Source organism: Hypanus sabinus, chromosome 11 (assembly GCF_030144855.1).
Source record: "Hypanus sabinus isolate sHypSab1 chromosome 11, sHypSab1.hap1, whole genome shotgun sequence".
In the NCBI taxonomy this organism is placed as follows: Eukaryota; Metazoa; Chordata; class Chondrichthyes; order Myliobatiformes; family Dasyatidae; genus Hypanus; species Hypanus sabinus.
This window is the reverse complement of record NC_082716.1, coordinates 64,125,455-64,152,761: the sequence shown is the minus strand read 5'-3', so window position 1 is coordinate 64,152,761 and position 27,307 is coordinate 64,125,455. Positions and strand designations below refer to the sequence as shown.

The 27,307-nt window shown below is 41.2% G+C and overlaps 1 protein-coding gene across 2 annotated transcripts in view; it reads left to right on the top strand.

The window, feature by feature from the left end:
- swt1 (SWT1 RNA endoribonuclease homolog) overlaps window positions 1–21,458 on the top strand; it is a 172,082-nt gene extending 150,624 nt beyond the window's left edge. For both annotated transcript variants that reach the window (XM_059984507.1, XM_059984508.1), the window contains one exon: window positions 20,761–21,458. In XM_059984507.1, coding sequence (XP_059840490.1) covers window positions 20,761–20,866 — 106 coding nt within the window. In that variant the 3' untranslated portion in view covers window positions 20,867–21,458. The remainder of the gene's footprint in view (window positions 1–20,760) is intronic.
- The last annotated feature ends 5,849 nt before the right edge of the window (window positions 21,459–27,307 follow it).

Here is a 27,307-nt window from a genome sequence, read left to right as displayed (position 1 = left end):
CCCAGACTGCCAGAGCTGACTTTGCATGCTAGGACAGACACGTCTCTATCTCACTGGGGTCTTAGGCCTGCCTGCTACCTCACCTAGTTTAGCCTGCCTGCTGAACTGGTGTATCAGGGTGTATCTGCTGTTGCATGCTACTTGGAGCCACAGCTGAAAGCTGAGTATATGGTGCTGAGCTCCTTTGATTGTAAATGAACAAAATCAGTGCAGACACCTGGTGTAGATAAAGGAATGCCTTCATACAAGTTTTGATGATTGCATCCTCCAAATCTTCATTTTCATTGTAACATTCAAGATGACTGTTGATAGCTTCAAATTCTTCATAGGTCCTAACTTGTTGAAGTAGTGTAATTGTTTTATTTTCACTACCGACCATTTCTGGCATCTCCAAGCTTGAACACTTGAAACTGCAATGGACAAAGCAGTACTGAATTATCTTTCTGCTTATCTCTCGCCAACTATCAGTGATAAAAATAACTGCCTTTTAAACTGAAGAACACTCAACTGACTCTGTTTTAAAAATTGTTCACTTGAAGTATGGTGTAGTGTCTAACAGCCACACAAGTGCATGCATGGAGAAACAGTTCAGCAACAATCTCTTCCCCCAATTAAGTGGCATAATGTCCCAAAAAAAGAGGGATCCCGGCTATTTTTTCCATTTAGTTTTTGGTTATTTTAGGAGTTGCCTCAATTAACTGGAATTCACTTTATTTTAATTGTTTATTTCATCTTTAATAGTGAAATGTTTTTGACTTCCACAAACACTTAAAAACTAAGAATCCTTGACAACTCTCATAGTTGGCAAAGCCTATTTCTTCTTTGCTTTCTGTCAGGGTTTTTTCCAGGATGAAGCCTCACCACTTGGCTTTTGCCACTGACTGGATCATGGCACTGAAGCAAGCTATGTATGCCCTCTGCATCAGGCCCAAGTAGCCAAGAGCATGAATGAATTGCCAGTGGTGGAGCTGATAAGCTAATCTCAAAAAATTCCAGCTACTTGCACGCAGTGTGTTGGTGCCATACGAGTGTAATGAGCCATAACCTACTGCTGCTTATTATTTTGCAGCCACTTAAGTTATTACTTTGGCCATTATTAAAACCTCCCAATTGCAGCAATATTTGAATAATTATTGTCACATGTTAAATATAGGAACAGATCCGTGGAAGTTGCTGGATATGTTGTCATAAATTACAGAAGTATTATTGGTATTTAGCTGCTGATAAACTGTCCCAGCAAAAACTGGAAACATCTGGTCACAGCAGCTTCTTTACCATGTTTGTCATGTGAACACTTTAAGATTGCAAAGGAAAAAATATTTTTGTATGTGCTTAACATTGTGGGTTGTGTTACGAACCCCGTAACTGGATCACTTACCAGCAAAGATAGAGAGGTCCGTTGAAGTCTGATGGTACTATTTTTAAAAGTATTTATTGATAAAGGGGCACAAAAATAAGATTAATGCAAACATACAGATAATATACGCCGTCAATACTAAATCTAAAAGCGCGGGTATCATAATAACCAATAAGAAATAGCTCTATCGTTGTCTAGGGGATAATGTACTGTCCGATGGGAAATATAACAGTCACTGTTAGTTCATTCAAGCTGCAGCATTTTGGGTTTAAGAGAGAGACGGTTTAAACTTGCCCAGTCTTTTATGATGCCAATCCTTTAAGTCGGGGAGTTGGTTTCCCCGTTGTTAGCTAAAAGCCGTTTTCCGTGTTACAAGCCACCAGTCCCAGGCAACAGAACTGAACGCACGTGGCCTCCTTCAAATGGCTTCCCGCTATCACGGGAGTGCTAGCGTTTCTTCTGGTGCGTCTGAGGGGCTGTTCCCACAGACCCTCTTTTATCCTGACTCGCAGTGTCGTAGATGTCAATCAGGTTGGGGGTGATGCAATCTCTCCCTCAACCAGCCCATTTTGCCTGAAGGCTTCCACGTAGTACAGTCTCCAATCCACAATTCGCCTTCCGGAGACGATGGCCATGTCCCATAGCTTTACATCGCCAGGGGAACGAGACATTCCGCACGTCTCTCTCTCTCATTTCCTGGGCCCCCTGACCCAACCCAACAGTGATCTTGCGATTCTCATAAAGGAGGGGGCTGCAGGCATAACAGTTGAATCTTTCATTAAATTGACAGAAAAAGGGCAGGCTATCTCTTTCCATGTAAAACTTAGTTCTTATGCTGAAGATACTCCTTTCGGTATGGCATAGGTCAAACAATAACAGGAAATGACCCTACTGTGCAAAATTTTAAAACTACCTGAATATTGCTGCATTCTTACATGTAAAACTGTTGCCTTTCTGATACATTAAGACAAAGCCTAGTTTGCTGAACCCTTAAAAAACCATTGAGCAGATGTTTGTCTTATTTCTGCATCATGGAACCTAACAATCTTAAGATCGGCAAGAGTATATAATAGTGACCAGATTTGTCAAAAGTGATTGAATACTAGCCTAGATAATGTTTGTTTTCACTGATGATATTCCATATGTGAAATTTGCTTCCTTTTTTAATGTACAGAGCATTCCAGCTTCTGTCTCATTTTGAGAAAGTTACAGGAATAAACAACCAGAGTCAGCTGTATGGTCAACGGGTAAACAATTCAAGAAAGTATTCTTTCCCTTTGCATATTTAGAACAAATGCATTTCCATAAGATATTAAGATATAAGAGCAGAATTAGCCATTTGGCCCATTAAGTCTGTTCTGCTATTTCATCATGGCTGATCCATTTCCCTCTCAACCTCAATCTCCTGTTTTCTCCTCATATCCTTCCACAGATTCATCACTTTCTGGCTAAAGAGATTCCTTCTCATCTCCATTCTAAATGGGCATCCTTATATTCTGAGGCTGTGTCCACTGGTCTTAGACTCCCCAACAATGGGAAACAACCTCTCCACATCCACTCAATCAAGGCCTTTCAACATTTGATAGGTTCCATTGAGATCCCCCCTCATTCTTCTGAATTCCAGCAAGTACAAGCCCAGAGCTATCAAAAGCTCCTCATATGATAAGGCTTTCAATCCTGGAATCATTTTTGTGAACCTCCTTTGAACCCTCTCCAATGTTGGCACATCCTTTCTTGGATAAGGGGCCCAAAACTGCTCACAATACTCCCGAATGTGATCTCACCAGTGCTTTATAAATCCTCAACATTCCATCCTTACCTTTATATTCTAATCCTCTTGAAATAAATGCTAACATTCCATTTGCCTTGCCTTCCTTACCACAGACTCAACCTGCAAAATAACCTTTAGGGAATCCTGCACAAGGACTCCCAAATCCCTTTTCACCTCAGATTTTTGTATTTTCTCTCCATTTAGAAAATAGTCTACACTTTTATTTCTTCTACCAAAGTGCATGACCGTATACTTCCCAACATGGTATTCCATCTACTACTTCTTAGCCCATTTTTCTAATCTAAGTCATTCTGTAGCCTCTTTACTTCTTCAATACTACCTGCCCCAACACTTCTCTCCATATCATCCATAAACTCGGCCCATCAATTCTGTCATCCAGATCATTGACATATAAATTATTTTTAAAAAAATGGTCCCAACACAGATCCCTGTCGGGCACTGGCAACAAACTAGAAAAGGGTCTCTTTATTCCCACTCTTTGCATCCTGCCACTTAGCTAGTGCTCTATCCGTGCTGGTTTCTTTAGCCTGTTTTATTATGTGCCTTCAAATATCCTAAAGCTACATCCTTAACATTTGACTCCAACATCTTCACAATCACTGAGATCAGACTAACTGGCACATAATGTCCTTTCTTCTGCTTCTCTCACTTCTTGAAGAATGGAGTCATATTTGCAATTTTCTAGTACTCTGGAAATAAGTGATTTCATTTCAGAGCCTATTGATTCTTGAAAGAGTATTAATGCCTCCACAATCTCTTCAACAACTTCTTTGAGAACCTGAGGATGTAGACCATCTGGTCCAGGTGATTTACTTACTTTCAGACCTTTTGTTGGTTTTGAGTTCTCTTGTCAATCATGGTTGCATCACCTGTTTTAGAATACTACTTCCCTGGATGTATCAATCTTGTGCCTTCCAAATTGCTCCCAGAAACTCCACCCATTGCGACTCTGCCATCATTCCTGCTAGTGTTCCCTTCCAATCGATTTCAGCCAGCTGCTCTTTCATGCTCTTTACTCCACTCTGATACTGATAAATCTGACTTCTCAAGTTGCAGGGCGAATTCTATCATACATAGAAACATAGAAATCTACAGCACATTACAGGCCCTTCATTTTCTTTTCAATTTTCCCAATTTCATTTTTTCACAATGTTTTTGCTGACCATGTAACCTACTCTAGAAACTGCCCTGAATTTCTCTACCACATACCCCTCTGTTTTTCTAAACACCATGAACCTATCTAAGAGTCTCTTAAAAGATCCTATTGTATCCACCTCCACCACTGTTGTTGACAGTGCATTCCATTCATCCACCTCCATATTATGATCATTGGTTCCTAAGGATTCTTTTACTTTAAGCTCTAAATAATTCACTTTCATTGTACAACACCCAATCCAGAGTAGCTAATCCCCTCATGGCCTCAACCAGAGCAGCTCTAAAAAGCAATCTTATAGGCATTCTGAAAACTCCCCCTTTAGGGTTCCATCACCAACCTGCTTTTCTCAGTCCACCTGTGTAATGACTATTGTAAGATTGCCCTTTTGACATGCTTTTTCTATCTCCAGTTGTAATTTGTAGACCACATCTTTGCTACTGTTTGGAAGTCTGTATATAACTCCCATCAGTGTCTTTTTACCCTTGCACTTCCTTGGCTTTACCCACAATGATTCTACACCTTCTGATCCTATGTCACCTCTTTCTAATGATTTGATTTCATTTTTCCCAACAGAGCCACCACACCCCCTCTGCCTACCTGCCTGTCCTCCTGTTACAACATGTATCTTTCAACATTAAGCTCACAACTATAATTTTTCTCAGCCATGTTTTCAGTGATGCCCACAATGTCATACATGCCAATCTCTAACTCTGCTACAAGATCCTTAATCTATATACTGCATGTATTCAAATATAACAATAAGTCCTGTATTCATCACTCTTTCTGATTTTGTTCCCTTTTTGTATTGTAACTCACCATGTTGACAGTAATTTTGCCTTACAATCAGCCTCTCCTTGCAAGCAGTCTCACTGCATCTGTTTGCAAACCATCTACCCCATCCTTAGCCCTATCACTCCAGTTCCCATTCCCTTGCCAAACTAGTTTAAGCCCTTCCAAACAGCTCTAGCAAGCCCCTCAGGTTCAGGTGTAACCTGTCCCATTTGTACAAATCATGCCTTCCCCAGAAGAGATTCCAATGATGCACTCGTTCACCTACCAAATTATCCTATTCTTATCCTCACTGGCACATGGCACAAGCAGCAATCCAGAGATTACCACTCTGGAGGTCCTGCTTTTCAGCTTTCTACCTAGCTCCCTAAAATCTTTCTTCAGGACCCCATCACCTTTTTCCTACTGATCTCATTGGTGCTAATATATACCAAGACTTCTGGCTGCTCACCCTCCTCCTTTAGAACACCATGGACCTGATCTGAGACATAGCTGACCCTGGTACTTGGGAGACAATATACCATCCGTGTGTCTCTATCTCAACCACAGAATCTCATCTCTATTCCTCTAACTATGACATCTCCTATCACTGCTGCAGTCCTCTTTACCTCTCTTCTCTTCTGGCCACAGCACCAGACTTGGTGTCATAGACCCAGTCACTGCCGCTGTCTGTAGTAGGTTGTCCCCCTCTACAGTATCCAAAGCGGTCTACTTAATATTGAGGGTAATGGCCGCAGGGGTACTCTGCATTGGCTGTCCATTTCCCTTCCTTCTCCTGACAGTCCACTCAGTTACCTGCCTAGGGGTGACTACCTCCCTATAGCTCCTATCTAACACTTCCTCAGTCTCCTGTGTGAGCCAAAGTTCATTGAACTGCAGCTCCAGTTCCTTAACTTGTTCTCTGAGGAGCCTTAGCTCAGTGCACCTGGTGCAGATGTGGTTATCTGGAAGGCTGATGTCTCACACACAGAATAAATCACTGTCTTTGAAGCCATTCTCACTGCATTTACTTCAGGTTTGTCTTAAACATAGTACCATTATTTTGATTTGGATGCATTTTCTTACGTTGAAGCACTACATTATGAAATAACAATATTTATTTTAAATCATAACAATATTAATTTTCCAGCAAAAATAAATCATTAAAATATTTTCTGGTTCATTATGAAAATATTAATTTGAGAAATGCCCATAAGAATATTTTTCTTTGCACCATTCTGCCACTAAGGTGTAAAAACAAAATAAAACTCACTGGCCTTCTCTCAATTCCATCACTGCATCTGCTGTTGACTCAAGTGTGAAGCAATCACAGCTGCTACTTGACTCACATCATTAAATCATTTTTACTGTTTCTTTTCCAACTATTTTTACAAATAACCACAAAACACAACAGGAATATTGAAGTGAATATTGACCCATAGTTTCTGTGGTGATTTTCAGACTTCAAGTTGGTAAACGGCTTTGAATTTTATTGGGAGTTTGATAGTTGATGGTGAGTTGGGGAGTTTGCAAGAAATGTATATCCCATTGATATCATGTATGGTGTAATGTTAATCAAGTTAAGATTAGCTAGTTTTGATTACCTAAACTGATCAATGAGGAACTTTTATATTTACTGTTCCTCATTGATCTGGCCTTTATTTAGTTCTTCACTTCCCTGAGTAGAGAAGTAGATGTGCACTAAGGTGTAAAGTCCATTGTAAATGGACAGTACAAGGAGGAACAGTGAGAAGGGGGCTTGGGGGCTTGACAGCGTAGGTGCTCAACTGATGATTTCCTTAGCTAGGGTGCTGAGAACCAGAGGTCAGTGCCTGAAAATATGGGAATTGGATTAGAATTAATGTGGAGGTTAGTGAACCATTGGAATTCTCCACCCAAGTTGCTGATTGTATTCAAGATGGAAATGGATTTTTTATTTTATGGATTTTTATTAAGAGAATTGGGATGCAGGAAAATTGCACCGAGGCAGATGATTAGCCATAATTATCCTGTATGTCAGAGCAGGCTAAGGGAGTCAAATGTCCCATTCTTTGTAATGTGTAATGTTTTAAATGTACAATTTTAATTTTTCACCTACTTTTGCCTAACCTGCTCTGAAATGTGTGCTCTTGTATTGGCTTCTGGCAGATGGCTGTAAGTGGCAATAAAAGGTGACTGTAAAACAGTTGGAGTCAAATCTGCAAGTATCTCGGCAAGGGTGCAGCAATGTGGTCTTGTCGGCAAGGCCTTAGTGGAGTGTAGAGCAGTACATGACCATACACTTCCCTACACTATATTTCTTCTACCACTTTGCCCATTCTCCCAGTCTGTCTAAGTTCTTCTTCAAACTCCCTGCTTCCTCAACACTACCTGCCCCTCCTCCTATCAAGCTCAAGTTTAGTTTGTTGTTATTCAGCTGTGCACATGTATACTGCCAGATGAAACAACTTTACTCTGGACCAAGGTGCACAACACAGTACGTATAACTCACACACACTATACAAAAAGTAATATTATTACAAATAAATTAACAAATAACAAGGTGCATAAAAGATACAAGAGTAATGCCCTGGTTAAGATTTTACAGTGGTTGTGTATGTGGCTTGGTTACACAACAATGCTGTTAATAATAACACTGGAGACGGGAGCTAGGTTTCATGGTTCTTTATTGGCAGAATCCAAACTTGACACACATGTACAGATCAATACGTGCTTAATAGCGCTTACAACGATGTGTTACTTGTTACGTACCCCGTAACTGGGTGTCTTACCAGTAAAGATAGAAGTGTCCGTTGGAGTCTGGTGATACTATTTTCAACAATATTTATTAGCAAAAATATACAAACTAATATCAATGCGAATATACAGAGAATATACGTTAGCAATACTAAACCTGAAAGTGCGGGTGTAATAATAATCACTAATGAAACAAGCTCTATCGTTGTCTAGGGGGATAATGAATTGTCAAATGGAAATATAAAATTCAGTTCAGTTCATGCAGGCTGCGGTAGTTGTTTGTCGATGTATTGCAATTGTTGGAGAGAGAGAGAGAGAGAAAACGTGTGAACAGTAACCACTATTATCTTGCCAACCTTCCTTTGCGATGTTGATCCGTCGATGCGTTGTTGTTGTGGCCATTCACGTATGACCCCTCCGTCCTTTAGCTAGACCGTTCTTCTGTGGTGGACTCGTCACCCAGGCAAGGGTGGACACACACACACTCAAGCCCCCCACCAGTTTCACTACAAAACACTGTGAGTTAAAATTTACTGACCCTTCGTTTGGTCTCCAGTCTCCCACCCTGTCTCATGGGGGTTCTGATGCTCACTAGCGTTTCTCCTGGTGCGTCTGAGGGGTGTTACCCCAGACCTCACTTTTATCCCCACTCATGGGGTCTCAGGTGTCAGTCAGGTTGGAATGATGTAACCTATCAAACCAGCCCACTCTGGTTGCCCCCTGAGGGGTTTCAATAAATAGAACAGTACCAAGTAAACAATCCTTCTCCACAAGACAATAGCAGTAAATCAATGGCTTTTGTCAGTAGGAGACATTCCATCTTAGCTGTGTCTCTCTCTCATTCTCTTTCATGAGCTGTTATCAATAACAACTGCCCTGGCAGATTTCCTTTGTCTCTCTTACTTCCTTGATAACAGCATCCAAATGGTAGCGATTTGCGATTCTCCAAAAAGTGGGAGGGGGGTGGCATGGGCGATTTTGCACCCTTCTGCCCATCAGAGTTGTTTATTCTTCATAACACCCCCATCCTTCTAAGAATTTTCATCAAAGGGGGAAAATTAACTAATATAGAGTCTTACAGAATTACAGAATCTAACAAATTACAGAGGAGTTTTTTTTACTACAGGGCAATACAGATATACATTCAACTTAGCATCTGAATAAGCAATCAGCGAGAACATTATCACTTCCTTTAATATGCTGTATCTTAATATCAAATTCTTGCAGCATCAGACTCCAACTTAATAACCACCTATTTTTCTTCCTTTTCTTCAGCAAAACAAAACTAAAGAGTTGTGATCTTAGCTTAAGTGTATATTACAAAATGTGAACCAATACATGTGTGATTATTCTGTAGTACATTACAAAAGTTTATGCAAATACTAATCTTTATTTTACTTTTAAACTCAACAGTCAATCTTCCATGGTGTTGTCTTTATTATTTACATGGTTTGTCGAAATCCCTCAAAACCAGATCCTGTTATTTAAAGTGGTATTTTGTCAACCTTTGCCTCTTTTCCATTTAACTCTCACATGGTTAGCTTGCTCGCCAGTGTGGAATAGGCTTTCACATACTCCTTTCATAGGAGTTATCAACAATGTTTTCCAAACTTAGCCCATCTTCTGAACTTCCACACAATTCTTTATTTCTAAGCAAGTCATTAGTTTTATTTTCAGGACCCTTCATTCTATTAGTTTTCAGTTTAACATCTTCAAGTTGTTTACCTTTAAATTCCAAAACAAACTGTAATTGACTTACAGGCACCCTGTTAACAAGCCATTGTTCCTTCAGCCTGGTTACTGCTTCTGAAACCAATCCAGCCTTTAAATTTTCTTTATTCAATTTAAGAACTACACTTTTCCCTTCTCCTTCAATAATAATATTCACAACACCAGCTCCCATCTCCTCACTAACTTTTAACACACCTTCTAACACAAACAACTGAGAATTCTCACTTCCCACTGGTACCAAGGTTAACCCTTTCTTCACTGAACCAAGTCCATCTGACCCAAAAGGACTGCATTCCTTTTCAACTATATCAGATACCTCTGACTTTTCCTGAGTTTCATTACTAGGTTCAGTACCATGTGCATCCACATCTTGAACTCACTCAAACGGGACATCTACCTCTTCCAGGCTTTCAATACCATTCCCTTTTTCAAATTCTAAGTTCCCCTGATCCTCCCAGTTACTCTCTGGGCAACTCCCATCCGGAGTAAACTCAACCCTACGGGTTAAAACAATTTCATCTGCTAACCCCGCAGACTCCTTCAAGGTAACGGCATCCTTTTCATCTAGGACTGCCCTTATATCATTATCGGGAACACATTTCAATTTTTCAACTTCTTCAAACAGTTCTGTCAAGCAAGACAGATCATCCATGTCCAACACTGGACCTTCTAACTGCCTTATCTGTTTCTCATCTTTACTCTGTGCCTCTATAAATTCCCTCTTGGCTAAAGGTAGGTCTACCTCCTCTCCTTTACTCTCTTTCACCTCCCTATTCTCCGTTTTACGATCCCCTAACCCCTCTTGGTACAGGGTAAGTAAAAACATCTCAGCCAAATCGACACTGGACTGATTTAAGCTGGTCTCTTTCTCAGCTGCCTTTCTCGACATGCTGCGAGTGATCGCGCATGCGGGATAGATCTTGGAATCTAGGGGCGGGTCCTCAACACTTACAGGCTTGCTCGTCAGCTTCATGGCTGAACACACCTCACTCCCTCTAAATCATTACCAAGAAGGACGTCCACTCCGTCTCTCGGTAATTCTGACCGTACCCCTATTTCAACTGGTCCAGATACCAGATCACAATTTATAACGATCCCATGCAAAGGTACAGCTTCTGTCCCTTTTCCTATGCTTCTCAAAACTACCTCTCCAGTCTCAGGACCAAAATCTAGTACCTTACTTAGAATCAATGACTGCTCAGCTCCAGTATCTCTCCAGATCCTCACTGGAACTGGGGTTTCTCCCTCTTTCACAGACACGGTCCCTTCTGAAATAAATTTCTCACGCCCCTCTCGTATTTTATCTACCTGGGCCTTTCTCATCGATTTGTTGATCGACACAATACACCCTGTAGGGACTGCTGCGTTCCCTTTCCCTTGGAGCAAAGCATTTAGATGCAATATGACCAACCTTTCCACAATTAAAGCAGGTCAAGCCAGGAACCCTCCTGCCAGCCTGCCTTTCTTCCTCCTTACCTTTACCACTAGCTCCCGGCATATTTTCTACCTTAGCCAGCGGGCTTTCACTACCGTCCCTATGGTCTTTCTGGTAACTCTTATTCGAGGAAAACTTTGTCTTGTGGGTTAGGGCATATTCATCTGCGAATCTGGCAAATTCTGATATAGACTTATTTGGCTTCTCATTCAAGTACATCCGGATATCATCCGAAACACAACCTTTAAATTCCTCAATCAGAATTAACTCTCTGAAACGATGGAAATCCTCCTCCACCCTTTCTGCTGCACACCAACAATCCAAGAGCACACCCTTCTCATAGGCAAACTCCGCATACATCTGATTCCACATTTTCTTTAAATCTCTGAATTTTTGTCTATATGCTTCAGGGATTAACTCATAGGTCTGAAGGATAGCCTGTTTTATTTCCTCATAATCCGCAGACGCATCCATGGTCAGTGCCGCATATGCCTGTTGTGCTTTCCCTTTTAACACACTTTGTAACAACACCACCCACTGATCTCTGGGCCACTTCTGATTCACTGCCACCTTTTCAAAATGCAAGAAATAACTATCAACATCTGTCTCCTCAAACGGAGGTACTAACCTAAACTCCCTACTAACATTAAACCTCTCCTCTCGGTCTGCCCCTGGGACTCTTCTCTCTTGCTTTAACTTCTCCATTTCCAGCTCATGCTGCCTCTGTTTCTCCTTCTCCTCATACTTCCTCTGTTTTTCAGCTCTTTCCTTCTCCCTTTCAGCTCTTTCCTTCTCCCTTTCCTCTGCTTCCAGCTTTTTTAACCTAAGTTCATACACCCTCTGTTTGTCAGCTCTTTTCTTCTGTTCCGCGTCCAGCCTCAATTTTTCCAACTCTACCTGAGCCATCCCAATAGCTGGTACTTTTTCAGGGATATCTTACAATACCTCAGCCGAAAACACATCCTTCTCAATATAATACTGAGTTATGGCCCTCCGCATCTCCCACTTTTTCATTGACAACTTCACCTCTGTGAGATTTAATCCTTTCGCAATATTTACCAAGTCCGTCTTTGTGGCATCCTCTAGCGCCTTCAAAGTTGGGTTTTGTGTAAGTTCGTCTACATCCATCTTTGCTGGTTTCCCGTCTGGTTACCCACGCAACCAGATCACAGTCTGGACTTGTAACCCGATTCACTGGCCCTCCAATTTGGTATCAAATCTCGAGACGAGGCCCCAATTTGTTATGTACCCCGTAACTGGGTGTCTTACCAGCAAAGATACAAGTGTCCATTGGAGTCTGGTGATACTATTTTCAACAATATTTATTAGCAAAAATATACAAAATAATATAATGCAAATATACAGAGAATATACGTTAGCAATACTAAACCTGAAAGTGCGGGTGTAATAATAATCACTAATGAAACAAGCTCTATCGTCTAGGGGATAGATGGAAATATGAAGTTCAGTTCAGTACATGCAGGCTGCGGTAGTTGTTTGTCGATGTGTTGCAATTGTTGGAGAGAGAGAGAGAGAAAACGTGTGAACAGTAACAGCTATTATCTTGCCACCCTTCCTTTGCGATGTTGATCCGTCGATGCGTTGTTGTTGTGGTCATTCACGTATGTCCCCTCCATCCTTTAGCTAGACCGTTCTTCTGTGGTGGACTCGTCACCCAGGCAAAGATGGACACACACAAGCCCCCCACCAGTCTCGCTACAAAACACTGAGAGTTAAAATTTACCGACCCTTCGTTCGGTCTCCGGTCTCCCACCCTGTCTCGGGGGGGTTCTGATGCTCACTAGTGTTTTTCCTGGTGCGTCTGAGGGGTGTTACCCCAGACCTCACTTTTATCCCCACTCACGGGGTCTCAGGTGTCAATCAGATTGGAATGATGTAACCTATCAAACCAGCCCACTCTGGTTGCCCCCTGAGGGGTTTCAATGAATAGAACAGTACCAAATAAACAATCCTTCTCCACAAGACAATAGCAGTAAATCAATGGCTTTTGTCAGTAGGGGACGTTCCATCTTAGCTGTGTCTCTCTCTCATTCTCTTTCATGAGCTGTTATCAATAACAACTGCCCTGGAAGATTTCCTTTGTCTCTCTTACTTCCTTGATAACAGCATCCAAATGGTAGCAATTTGCGATTCTCCAAAAAGGGGGAGGGGGCATGGGCGATTTTGCACCCTTCTGCCCATCAGAGTTGTTCATCCTTCGTAACATACTAAAACATAAAGCAGTCCCTTATTATAATGTAGGCTATACAGTACACTCCTCCCCTTTTATTTTAACAGTATATCAACTTTTTTTTAACTGGGGCATTATGCTAAACAAATATGTTTACTTTTAACATACAAATGCCTACCATTTGTTTACTTAGCAACTTAATATCAAATTATAACAAAGTAACATAATAATATCAAATTATAACAAGCCTTTTACAACTCAAGTCTCTGGGGGTGGGTGGCCTTCTCTAGATTGTTCGGCACTGAAGCAAATAGGTCTTCACTCTATTTTCTGGAATAAATTAAACAATCCACAAATTGGCAGGTTCTAGCCATAAAGAGTAGTCACCTCAATCTCGCAAAGATGACGAAAGCAAAGTGAAATCCATGAAAAGGTGAATGTTATTCTTAAAAATATGTACAATCATCAAAACTGAGATGGCATTGGAAAGTTTCTTCAAATAGTGTGTTCTTCAGTCTGTCAATAAACTTGTATGTTTTAATACAGATTTCCATATCAAAGACATGAAAAGTTGACCTCTGAGCATAGGGAGTTAAGATGTGTGCCTCCAACTTGCTAGGAGTTCTAGGCAGTAGATATATAGCTGTCCTAGATATATACACATCTTTGTGCTATCACTTGTCTTCCTTACCCATATCTCATTTGTTCCAACTGAGCTAATTACACAGCCTATCTTCGTATTCTCCTTAGATTCCAAGAGAGTAGCCTGGCATTTATCATACCATATCTTATCATAATATAACTTTCCATCTTCTATTCGTACTTCATATCTTTGTGCTGGTGATTCTGCATGAGTGCTGGGAAGATGCTTAGGGGAAGATGGAGATATTGGTCTTTTTGGAGATTTAAGCTTATTGAGAGTTTGCAGATCTTCCATTATCTCCATCTGTTAACAAGTAATTTAACTGCATGGGTGCAGGTTTTCGTCTTCTGTCTGTAAATGGAACAGGGTCATTAAGTCTCCTCCTTAGTTTCCTAGTCATTATTGGCTTGACCGCCACAGAATCTCCTGTGAGTTCCATTGTTAGCTTCTCGTTCTCAATTATCTTTTTCTTTTCTTCTAACTCAATCTTTTTACAGTTGTCCCTGTTTTTCAAACATTCACTTTACGACAGCTTGCTGTTACGAAAGACCTACATTAGAAACCTGTTTCCGCTAACAGAAGCTGTTTTCACTGTTACGAGAAAAAGCAGCGTTCGCACCAAGCAGCCAACCTCCTTCCCCAGAACTGCATTTTAGCCGGCATTGCTTAAACACGTACCTGTGAGCATCTGTGCTTTATATCGATTTATTTTGAGCATCCGTTAGCAAGATGAGTTCTAAGGTATCGGAAAAGCCTAAAAGAGCACGTAAGGGTGTTACACTTAGCATAAACCTAGACATAATTAAGCATTTTGATTGTGGTGAACAAAGTAAGGACATAATGAGTTTGGCTAAGGGTTTTTGGAAGTTGACGAAGATGATGTTGAAGAAGATGATGTTGAAGAGGTTTTGGCATCCCATGACCCAGAACTGACAGATGAAGAGCTGATGAAGAGGAAAGGATAACAACTGAAGCCGAATGCAGTAGCAAATGGCCCGAAAGTGAAGTCGTCCAGGAACTGAACGTGAAGCCATTGCGTGAGATTTCTGCTGCAATGATTGCAGAAAAATATGACTTTAATTTTGAAAGGGTACGTAGGTTTAGGGCATATTTGAGGGATGGTTTGAGTGCTTACAAAGAACTGTACGATAGAAAAATGCACAAGGCTAAGCGGTCAAGCATACTGTTGTTTTTCAAGCCTTCCACATCAGCCACAGCAGACGATGAACCACGACCTTCGACATCAAGGCAGGCAAACATAGAAGACGTTAGTGACCTGCCTGCCCTGATGGAAACAGACAACGATGAGATGATACCCCATCCTCCGACAATTCAGCCTAACACACCATTATCAGTGTGCTTGCTGCCTTCCCGATTCCAGTAGGTGAAACTACACTGGACGTACATTATTTCTACTTTATATATGCTGTGTATTTTTATGTGTTATTTGGTATGATTTGGCAGCTTCATAGCTTAAAGGTTACTGGAAAGAGTGCTTCTGCTGGGAGCGCATGTGCTGTGTGTTTTTGCCACAAGTCAGGAGGGTCCTGACGAAGGGTCTCAGCCCAAAACGTTGACAGTGCTTCTCCTTATAGATGCTGCCTGGCCTGCTGTGTTCCACCAGCATTTTGTGTGGGCTTTTGCTAATAAATGGTAATTGCTTCTTCACTTTACAACATTCTGGCTTACGAACCATTTCATAGGAATGCTCTACCTTCGAATAGCAAGGGAAACCAGTATCTTCAAATTCCTTCACTGCTGCTTTCTTTCCACTTGTTCTGTCTCCAGCTGCAGAAAAAGCTCTGCATTTCATATTCTTTCCTTGTATTGTTAATCTAGTTTCTTCATCCTTTTCTGATACTCCAGCAAAGTGCCTTCCTGTAACTGCTGTAGCTGTCTTTTGAGAGATGTCAATTTCTCCTGGTACATCTGCTCTTTTACTTCCAGGTAGTCTTCATCATCCTGCTTATTGGCAATATCTATCTCTCTTGCATCCTCTGTATCTTCATCCGAGTTGCAGCCACGGATACTGCATTCATCCTCATCGTCGATGCTGTCTAGCTCCTCATTGACATTGTAATAGTCGACAATGGGTGAGAGGAGAGCTGCAGACATCTTCACCGCCGAGCCTTTGTTGACACATCTAGTGCCTTGATGGTGTGCCAATCCAACTGGATTTTCCTGAGCCATTCATGTCCCAGCAATGGAGGGGTCCTCCATTTTTCAGTACAGAGGTTCAGCTGCTGTGTTTTATCTCTGTAAGTCACTGTCACTTTAATTTTACCTTTGGAATGCACTTTATGTCTTGTGTAAGTCTTTAGCAATAGCTTAGTTCATTTCAGAGGTATGTGAGAAAACAGTCATTTGTAGTCGTGTTGCAGAGATCACTGTTAAAGCTGAGCCTGTGTCCAACTCCATTTTCGGTCTCACACCCACCACTTGTGGAGTGATCCATATTACTCTTCGATCACCTCTCTTTCACGCTGTGTAGTTGCTGACAAGACAATTCACTTTGATTGGAGTTGTTTTCATCAGAACTGCCTTCTTTCATTTGGTGTACCTTGTATTTTTCTTTTTGGGGTTTCTTGTTTTTCTGTATTTTGCCCTTTTTCTGCTGTTGACGAGCTTCGTATACTCTGCCAATGTGGCCATGTTTGCCACAGTTTCTGCTTTATTTGTCTTTAAACCAACAGTCATCCGGGTTATGTGACCTGTTCCCACAACGGTAACATTCCTTTCCTTCATTTCTGTTCAGTGACATTTTCTTTGTGCCATATTCCAGAATTTTTTGTTGTATTTTGGAAGCACCTCGTGCCATTGTTTCCATTGATATTGTAATGTTTAGCGCTTTCTCGAATGTAAGGTCTCTTTCACATGGAAGCTTCTGTGTCGTTTCACAGTGCACGCCTCACACTAACCTGTCCCTCAATGAGTCCGATAGACCAGCTCCAAGTTGACAATGTTCTGATAATTTGTGCAATTCAGCACAATATTCAGAAATGCTTTCATTTTTGCTCTGATTCTGATTGTGAAATTTAAAACTTTTAGCAATGACCAGTGGTTTGGGGTTTAAATGCTGTTGGAGAGTGTGTACTATTTGCTTGAACGTTTTGTCAGCTGGCTTTACAGGGGTTAACAAGTTCTGTACAGCCCATATGTTTCTGCTCCCATAATACTGAGTAAGACGCTGGCTTTATTTTCATCCTTAACACTGTTAGCCTCACATTATAACTCCATTCTTTCAGTGTAAGTTCCCAGTCTTCAGTGCCACTATCAAATGCTGTAATGGTTCCAATCATTGCCATCTTTGTTATGTTAATTAAGCCCCATTCTCCCCCTTGTTTTCTTTTTGACTCGCATGTCCTTTTTGCTAGCGCCATGAGTGCATTCCGTCTAAATGTGTGTGTTGCTCCTTTTTATCTCCCAGGACAGGCAGACCCTCAGCCCCTGGGGGTCAGCGCCGGCTGTGGTCTCTCCTGGACATGCTGTGGCTCCAATTGTGTCTCTTGGTCTCCCGACATTCCTGAACCCGGCTGTGCCCCCGCTTCCTCTCAGGCTCGCGGCCTCACTCTCACTCCTTGGCTTGTTCCTTACGCTCTTCTTCCGAGTGTCGTTATCAATTAAACACGGTGGTTCCGATACGATGTAGGTTCATTAACCTCATCACCAATTTGTTGTGTATGTGGCCTGGTTACACAACCATGGTATTAATGAAAACGCTGGAGACGGGAGCTAAGTTTCATGGTTTTTTACTGGCAGAATCCAAACTTGACACACACCTATTAGCACTTGCAATGACGTGTTACTAAAACCTAATCATCACCATGTGCCATACTCTGCCAGAGCCTCAGGGACCACTTTCTTTCACTGCGATCTGTTGGCAGTGCATCTCTAGTGGTGAGGTTGGTCCACTTCTCGATGTTGTTGATCCAGGTTGTCCTCTGTCTGCCTTGGGAGCTGCTTCTACTCTACCTTAAAGCGCAGTGCCTTCCAGTGTGTCATCAGTTCTTGAGATCTGTCCAAAATAGCGAAGTTCCCTTTGGATAACGATTTCCAGAAGTATTGATTTCATGCCAGTCTTTTCTAGGATGAAATTGTTGGATCTCCTTTCAGTGTATGATACCCTGAGGATCCATCTGTATGTCCACATCTCAAATGCTGTCAACTTCTTTTCATCAGCTACATTTAGGGTCCATGTTTCACAGCTATATAGGGCTACTGGCCAGACAAGACTCTTGAGGAGGTGTATCTTGGTGTCAGTGCTCACAGATCTATCTTTCCAGATGTTCCAGAGTTTGGTAGTGCTTGTGCGTGCCATTGTTAGCCTTCGCCTTATTTCCTTGCTGCATTTGTTTGTGACATTTAGTTCTGCACCACGGTATATAAAGGAGGACACTTGTTCGATCTTGTCGTTTCCGATGTAGATGTCAGCTTGAATTGCAGTTTTGCTTATCACCATAACTTTGGTCTTTTTGCCATTTATCAACAATCCAAATTCAGCAGAGACTTTTGCAACATTATTGAGTAGTGCCTGTAGGCCTTCTTCTGTTGTGGCTAGCAGGGCTGTGTCATCTGCGCATCTCAAGTTACTGATGGTCCTTCCTCCTATTTTAATGCCAGTGTTGTCTGGAATTCCCAGTCTCATGATCACCTCAGTGTAGATGTTAAAAAGGTGTGGAGAAAGGATGCAGCCTTGGCGGACTCCTTTCCATTGCAGAATGATTCAGTCTCGCCAGATGTGGTCCGAAGGCTGGAGGATTGCGTAGCATACAGTGTTTCTAGAAGAGCCACTAGGTGTGGTGCCATGCCCAGTTGAATCATTGTTGTCCATAGTTTGGTGTATTGGACACATTCAAATGCCTTTGAGTAGTCTATGAAGCAGATGTATGAGGGGTATTGACCTCTCATTTTCTCCATTATTAGGCACATGTTGAAGAGTATAAAACATAAAGTAGTCCCTTATTATGATTAGGCTATACAGTACAACTGCGTTGTTGGAGTTATTTCATTTTAGTAGTTCTGCAAAAGCAGTCTTTTCCTCTTTCAGCTTGTTTGGGTTTAAGCTGAAACAAGAGGCTCGTTGTCCAACTTAGGAATGTGGTGTCAACCAATCAGGATGGTAGAATTGGGAGAAGGGTCTAGAGAACACTGGCTGGACAGGTCTTTTTGGCGGGAGCTGGGAGAAGACAGGAGGGAAGATGGCTGAGGATGCTTTTCCTTTTGCACAAGGTGTTTTGTGCAGATGAATGGCTTGAAGTAGGAAGGACCAATACTCCCAGGGGAGACCCATTTGTTTGTGATGAATTTCGAGCAACATTCAGAAGGTTGAATGTGCTTTCACAAAGACCAAGGGTCCAGCACGCAAGTTAGACAAGTTCAGGATGAACTCCAACTTGTATGCAGTTGATTATTTAATTATAATGGGCCTTTGTTTTCTTTAATAACTCTTGGGTTAAGTTAATGTTCATAAATATATTTTCTTTATAATTTTAAGCAGTGTACGATCTGTTATTTCTTGCCAATGGGTGATTTCAAGGGTGGCAGTAAATCACACAGCATTCATACAAACTGGGGTTGGATGGGCGAGACATCCCAGCCTCATGGGTTTGGTGGGATCAAAGTTGTATACTCCCTAGATGTGCGGAGCCTGAGAGAGGGAGTTTCACAAATTTAAAGAATAAGCAGTATAATGCTACTGGTGCCTCATGTGATGAGAGTGTATTATGAGTTTCATACATGATGGCAGAGAGCTCTGTAGTCTTATGGCCTGGGGGTAGAAGCATCCTAACAGTTCTTGTCCTAATGCTATGGTATCTCCTGCCTGATGGTGGACAGATGGGAAGGATCATTGATAATGCTAAATGCCCTGTATATGTAGCAGTCCTGATAAATATCTCTAATGGGTGATGATTCTCTCAGTCCTTGTAATCCCGTACCAGACGGTAATGCAGCTAGTCAGGACACTTGATGATGCCGTTGTAAAAATTAGTTGAAATGAGGGGTGAGGGAGCCTTCCTCATTTCAAATCTTCTCAGGAAGTGGAGATGCTGCTGTGCTCTCAAGATGAGGTGGGGTTGAAGGATCAGGTCAGATCATCCGTTAAGTGTACTCCCATGGAGGAGTCATGTATGTGTAATGAGGAGAGGTCAGCCTGAACCTTTGTAATGTCTGCAATCATCTCTTTGGTTTTGCCCACGTTGAGACTCAAGTTGTCGTGCTCATGCCATTTTACCAGCTGCTCTGCCTCCTCTTTGTTGATGAGGCCAGCCACTAATGTGTCATCAGTGAACTTTTCCAAAAGAATTGTCAGACAAGATTTCTCCTTAAGGAAGCCATGCTGATTTTGGCCTATTTTATCATGTGCCATCAAGACCCTGAAACCTAAATCTTAATAATGGACTCCATTATCTTTCCAGCTGGACCTATAATTCTCTTTCTTCTGCCTCCCTCCCTTCTTAAAGAGTGAAGTGACATTCAGAGTTTTCCAGTACTCTGGAACCATTCCAGAATCTAGTGATTCTTGAAAGATAATTACTAATACTTTCACAATCTCTTCAGCAACCTTTTCAGAATGCTGGGGTGTAGTCCATCTGCTCCAGGTGACTTAACCACCTTTTGACCTCTCAGCTTCCCAAGCACCTTCTTAGTAATAGCAACAACACTCACGTCTGCCCCCGACACACTCTAATTTCTGGCATACTGCTAGTATCTTCCGTGGTGAAGATTGATACAAATATTAAGTTCATCTTCTATTACTACCTCTAATTGTATTAATAAAATTAAGTTAAATAAAGCTGCTTTGAAATAGTATGAAATTCTATTAACAATGATGTTTTCTTCTAAAAAAGCTGAAAACATATTTTCCACCACATGCAGCATGTTGACAGGATGTGAGAAGTTTCCAGCAAGTAACTCTCTTTAAAGAGATTAATTTGTTATTTTCCTTTTCAGGAAGAAGCTGACGGTTGGATATAGCCAACTGGCTGAGTTAACCTACAGTTTGGAGCAATGCAATGCAGCAGTTTGTCTTGAAGCCAGAAACAGAGGCTTAATTTAAAATCGCTGGCTGATTATACACTAATATTTTTTCCACAAACTGGATGTAATTCAGTAATTTTTACTAATGCTCATCTGTTGTGAGATCAATAAATTCTCTGTATCAGAGGTAAAAATGTAGATGATTTTGTTGAGGTAAAATTTAAATAAAGAAAACAAGTTGTACCACATTTAATGCCATTCAATAAATTTAACAAAGGAGCATTTTCTGGAACATTACAGTGTGGAGTGGAGAACTGAATCTAATTTTTGAGCATTATCCTGATTTGTTTTGATTTTGGAAAATGTATTTTCACGTTTGAAGAGGCCTCAGAAAAGAAATCTGAGGGGCTTTCAACATTGAATTGCCAACAAAATTTCCAGGGAATTCAAAGTTACTTAGCCAAATTATTCATCCACAGATCTTTTCACGGTGGTATTTGTTATTGGGAGTTATATTTAGCTGTATTTTTAATTCAAAATTTTATATTTAGAATTTTACCAGAAATATAGAAAAGGTTAAATTTTATTTATATTTTCCATAAATGCAAATTATGATGGCTCAGTTTCAAGTAAAAATGAACGATTAAACTCTAATAACTTCCTTGTCAATGAATTTGCAATACTGTGTTTTAAATTGCTGTGTCCAAATGCACGACAAACTGATGAGTTGAGTGTCTTTTTTTTCAGTCGTGGCAAAGTTGGTAATAAAATGAAATTGGAAAATTTCAGTGAATTTCCAAATGGGAACATACACAGTGCAGAAGACAGCGAGTAAGCCATCATTGATTAACGTAAAATCTTTAATGTTATGTTTGGAAGAATCATCTTGACAGCCGTAGGGGGCGAGAGTTTATGGTTCAAAAACATTGAACAGCTGTATCTAGTTACTTTGTGTTAATATGGCCCATTGGTGTGGAAAATTGAAGAGAATTTTCCATCCCCGCCTTTCTCCATTCCATCACCAACAGCATCACCAAATGTCCTACTGCTGACTCAACCAATATTATTTGCCTTGGGAGTTTTTCCAAGCATTCATTTTTAACCCAATGATAAAATAATTGGTGTTTGTTTCCAGATTGCACTGAGTGGTTCACAGGTTGGGGAACACGTAGCACATCAGGGTTGTTCTGGTGACAGGTCAAAGCAAACTAACGTCCCTCTTCCCATAGATTTGCAGCTTTTATTTTCATATGTGTGCTAAATACACTCCTGAATCTCTATTCTTGTACTCAGTTTAGAATTGCCACATGGAACATACAATAATACAGCACAAGAACAAACCCTTTGGCCCTTGATATTGTACTGACATAATCAAGCCAATGATACCTAATTACTTATACCAGCAAATGGCCAGTAAATCCTCAATCTCTACGTATTCACATGCCTATCTAAGAGCTTCCCTCGGTTCTGCCTCTACCACCACCCCTGGCAGTGCATTCTGGGCACCCACCATTCTCTTTGTATATATTTTTTTAAATGTGCTCTGTGCATTTCTTTTGAATTTCACTCCTCTGACATTAATGTGTGCCTTCCAGTATCAGACTTTTCAGTCCTGGGAAAAAGGTACCAGCTATTAAAACTTTGTCTATCATAATCTTATAAACTTCTCTCTTCAAATTGTCCAGAATATAAAATTAGAGCATTTATCCTGTCTCAGCATTAATTTTTATCTGCTAAGTACCCACCATTCTGCCCAGATCTGGTTTAAATCTGGTGCAATCCTCCACGCCATTTGCTCACCTTCAACTTTGTATCAGCTATATAGCTGGAAATTATGTTCCCTTCACTGAAGTTCAGCTCACTATATTTTTTAAATAAAAAGCAGTTATACAGCATTGACCACTGTACACACAATCCAAGAAATAATCTTTTATGACAGTTATGTGTCCTATTAGGTAGTGAGCTTTCTATCCATGCTGCTTTCATGAGCATCAGTCTTGTGATGAGCCTATTATGGAAATGGCAGAGTTGTACTGCAGGTAGTGCAGCTGCTTCATGACTCCCATGACCCATGTTCAATCCTGACTTCTGGTGCCATCAGAAAGAGCCTGCACATTTTTGAGTGGTTTTCCTCCCACATTTCCAATGATGTGCGGTTATTGAGTTTATTGGACACTAAATTACCCCTAATCTAGAGGGTTGGCAGGAGAATTTGAGGATGGAGGAAATAGTGTCAGACAGGGAAATAAATGGGTGGAGGGGGCCATAGGGAATGGCATTGCTCTGACACCCAGTGTAGTTTAAAGGGTTGAATGGCCTTCGGTCATTAGAAATATTTTTTAAAAGTTGTAGCAGTTTATCAGATACTTTTTGGAAGTCCTTGTGTACTTCATCAACTACAATTCCCTCATTAATACTCTTTATTTGACATTGTTAGGCTAGATATGTGTGGATATCTAGCTCGGATCAGGTCTTATAGTTGCTTTAATAATGTGATATTTAGGACTCTAGAATAGCGGCCCGAACTTATTGTGCCTGGTAAGGACATTGATTATCAAGGTACGGTGGTTAGAAATGTCCTCCACAGAAATAGTTTTTGCCTGATTCTTTAGTTACAGAAATATTATTGATATTGTAACTGAAGCCTGAGCTGAATGTTTTCCTTATCTTATGGATGCAGGCATAGGCTACTTCATCTGGTATTTTGCAAATAGGATCGAACTCTGCAACAATCAGCAAACATTTTCAGTTCAGACATTTGGAAACAAAATGTCACCGTTGAAAATGAGTCCATGGTACTACCTAGAATTGCTTTGAATTTTGATATTTAAAATAACCTTGTGTGCTTGATAAAATTCAGATGTTACAACAGGTTTTTCACATCCCCATCCCAGGAGACTCCTGTTGGACATAGGAATGGAGAACTCATTCACTTAATTATTGGTGGCACGAAACGTGACAAGGAAATTGCAGGAAGTGCTCACAAAGACAGACAGAGAAACAGTTAAGAGATAGAGACCTTTCTACCACAATTTGGAAAGAGGAAACGAGTTAATTCAGGCTGTAGAGAAAGTAGGGGTAGGGAATAGGTGGAACAAAGGAGATCTATCTAGTAGAAGGAGATTGCATACTCTAATGTGGCAGTTAAGATCCTATTAAACGTTTATGTAACATGTTGCTAATGGTAAGGCCATGGGAAATACCCAACAGATTTATTATCAGAAACACCCCCACACCTCCCCAGCATTCAGTAACTTTCTCCCAGGCACATTTCAGCCACTGGGGAAACACTCTAGCACATAGGTGTCAAACTCAAGGCCCATGGGCCATATCCGGCCCGTGAGATCATTTTAGATAGATCTATTATTTTAATTATTAATGGCCCGGCGATATGAAGCCTATGATTGTAAGTTAATACCAATCATAAAAATAATGCTTGCTCAGCAGTCTTCTTCATAAGAAATGGAATTTGTGAAGTGAAACACTTTGTGGTTATAGCAGAGACTGAGACACATTAGAACAGGCTGAAAAAACGGAGGCAATGAAAGCTGCGTTCGCACGCGCCCGACTGATCTGGCCCGCATGAAGCTGCATTTTGCCCAATCTGGCCCATGACCTAAAATGAGTTTGACACCCCTGCTCTAGCATAAAGATATTCCCAGATATATGTGGATGATGCACAGAGCTGGTAAGTGTATTTAGGGAGTAATCAATTGTGGTGAGATAATCAACAAAGATAATAGGAATTGTGATATAATGGGGTATTTTTCTTTTCCCAGTGGAATTTAATGCTCATCAGCCTTCAGCAATTCTTCTAGTGACAGTACTCCTACATCAATGATGATGAAATGTTAATATAGTCAGGCTGGTGTGTGTCTTGGAAGGAAATTGGAACTGTTGTCATTATCTTACTAGATGGAGGTGCAGCTGTGTGTTAGCAGATGCTGTCAAAGCTGGCTAAATTGTGGCAATGATAGTACAGATTGCACTGACTAGTGTGAACACTTTCAAAAAGTGCCAGTAATCATCAAGTTTTGGACAATGCAGGAGATAGAATGAATTCCAGCTTACAGATGATGGACAGAATCTGGAGTGTCAGGAGGTGGGCCAAAGGAAACCCATTTTCTACCAAAGTGTTGGGTAATAACTACCCAACTAAGTGCATCCAGCTGCAGCTTCTAAAATTCCATGTTGAGATGGAGCTGGAACTGGATAAACTCTGGATCATTCAGGAGGCTGAGGATGTGATAGATAGGACATATAGAGAGGTAGTTATTCCTAAGGTGCAAGACATAGGAGACTGGGTGACAGGAAAGGGAAATGGATTGTACCCTTGTGGCCATCCTCCTCAACAACAGGTATATCACTTTAAATACTGTTGGGGGATAGCCTAGCGGAGGAAAGTCACAGCAGTCAAGTCTCTGGCACTGAGCTGTGTCTGGTTCAGTGACTCAGAAGAAAAGTGGTGAGGGGAGAGAGAAGAGGCAAGCTGTGGCAATAGGGGAACAGAAAGGAGGTTCTGTGGATGACAACGGGGTCTGAGGTATCTCAAATTCAGTCCTCAGCATTCTTAAGAGGGAGAGTGAACAGCCAGAGGCTGTGGTCCATGTAGGTACCAATGACATAGGGAGAATAAGTGACAAGGTTCTGCAAAGTGAGTTTGGGAACTTAAGTGCTAAGTTAAAGGACAGGGCCTCCAGGGTTATGATCTTAGAATTGCTAGCAGTGCCATTTTCTATTGAGGCTAGAAATAGGAAGATCATACACTTTAAACACTTGGCTTAGGAGGGAGGGCATCACATTTTTGGATCACTGGGCTCTCTCCCAGAGAAGGTGGGACATGTACAGAAGAGACGGTTTGCACCTGAACTAGAGGAAGACGAATATGCTAGCGGGAAGATTTGCTAGTACTGCATGGTGGGGAGGAGGGGTTAAACTAGAGTTGCAGGGGGGTGAGAACCAGAGTGCCAGAAGAGGTAGTGGAGAAGTTGTGGAGACATGTTGTTGTGAACTCAAGACAATGTCAGGAATCAAAGGTTAAGCATGAGGCGACTAATTTCCTGAGCTGTGTATATTGCACTTTATTGTAGGAAAAGCAGATAAACTCAAGGCATGGATCAACACATGGAATTATGATATCGTAGCCATTCGTGAGACTTGGTTGCAGGGACCAGGACTGGCAGCTCAGTATTCCGAGGTTCTGTTGTTTTAGACGTGACGGAGGGGTGGCATTACTAGTCAGGGAAAATGTCACGGTAATGCTCAGCCAGGGCAGACTGGAAAGTAGGTCTAGTGAGGCATTATGGGTGCAACTGAGGAATCAGAAAGGTGTGGCCACATTAATGGGGCTATATTACAGACTACCCAACAGTTCACAGGATTTAGAGGAACCAAAATGTGGCAAGACCGCAGACTGCAGCAAGAAACACAAGGTTGTTATAGTAGGTGATTTTAACTTTTAACATTATTGACTGGGATACCCATACTGTAAAAGAACTAGATAGGATAGACTTGATTGAATGTTTCTTGTCGAGGCAAATTAGGGTGGATAAATCCCCAGGGCATGACAAGGTGTTCCCTTGGACCCTGTGGGAGGCGTGCAGAAATTTCAGGGCCCCAAGCAGAGATATTTAAATTGGATGATAGCTAATGTTGTTCTGCTGTTTAAGAAAGGCTCTAAAAATAAGCAGGAAATTATAGGCCAGTGAGTTCAACAATCAAAAGTGGGAAAGTTATTGTAAGGTATTCTAAAGGACTGGATATATGTGTATTTGGATAAATGTGGACTGATTCAGGATGGTCTGCATGGCTTCATGTATGGTAGGCCATATCTAACCAATAGAGTATTTTGAGGAAGTTACTAGAAAAGTTGATGAAGGCAAGACAGTGGATGTTTTCTACATGGACTTTAGCAAGGAATTTAACAAGGTCCTGCAGGGGAGGTTGGTCAAGAAGTTTCAGTAGCTCATCGTTCAAGATGAGGTAGTAAATTGGATTAGACATTGGCTTTGTGTGAAAAGCCAGTGGTAATAGATTGTTGTCTTTCTCACTGGAGGCGGCAACTGGTAGGCTGCTGCAGGGATCAGTGCTGGGTCTATTGTTGTTTGGCATCTATATCAATGAACTGGATAATAATATAGTTAACTAAATCAGCAAATTTGTGGATGACACCAAAACTGGGGTTATAGTGGACAGCGAAAAAGAGCTTGCAGCAGGACCTGGTCCAGCTGGAAAAATGGCAAATGGAATTTGATGCACAGAAGTGTGAGATGTTGCACTTTGACAGGACCATCCAAGCTCGGTCTTACACAGTGAACAGAAGGGCACTGAGGAGTGTTGTAGAACAAAGGGATCTGGGAATACAGGTCTGTAATTCATTGAAAGTGGCATTACAGGTAGATAGGTTTGTAAAGAAAGCTTTCAGCACATTGGCCTTCATAAATCAAAGTACTGAGAACAGGAGATGGGATATTATGTTGAAGTTGTACAAGACATTGATGAGGCTTAATTTGGTATATTG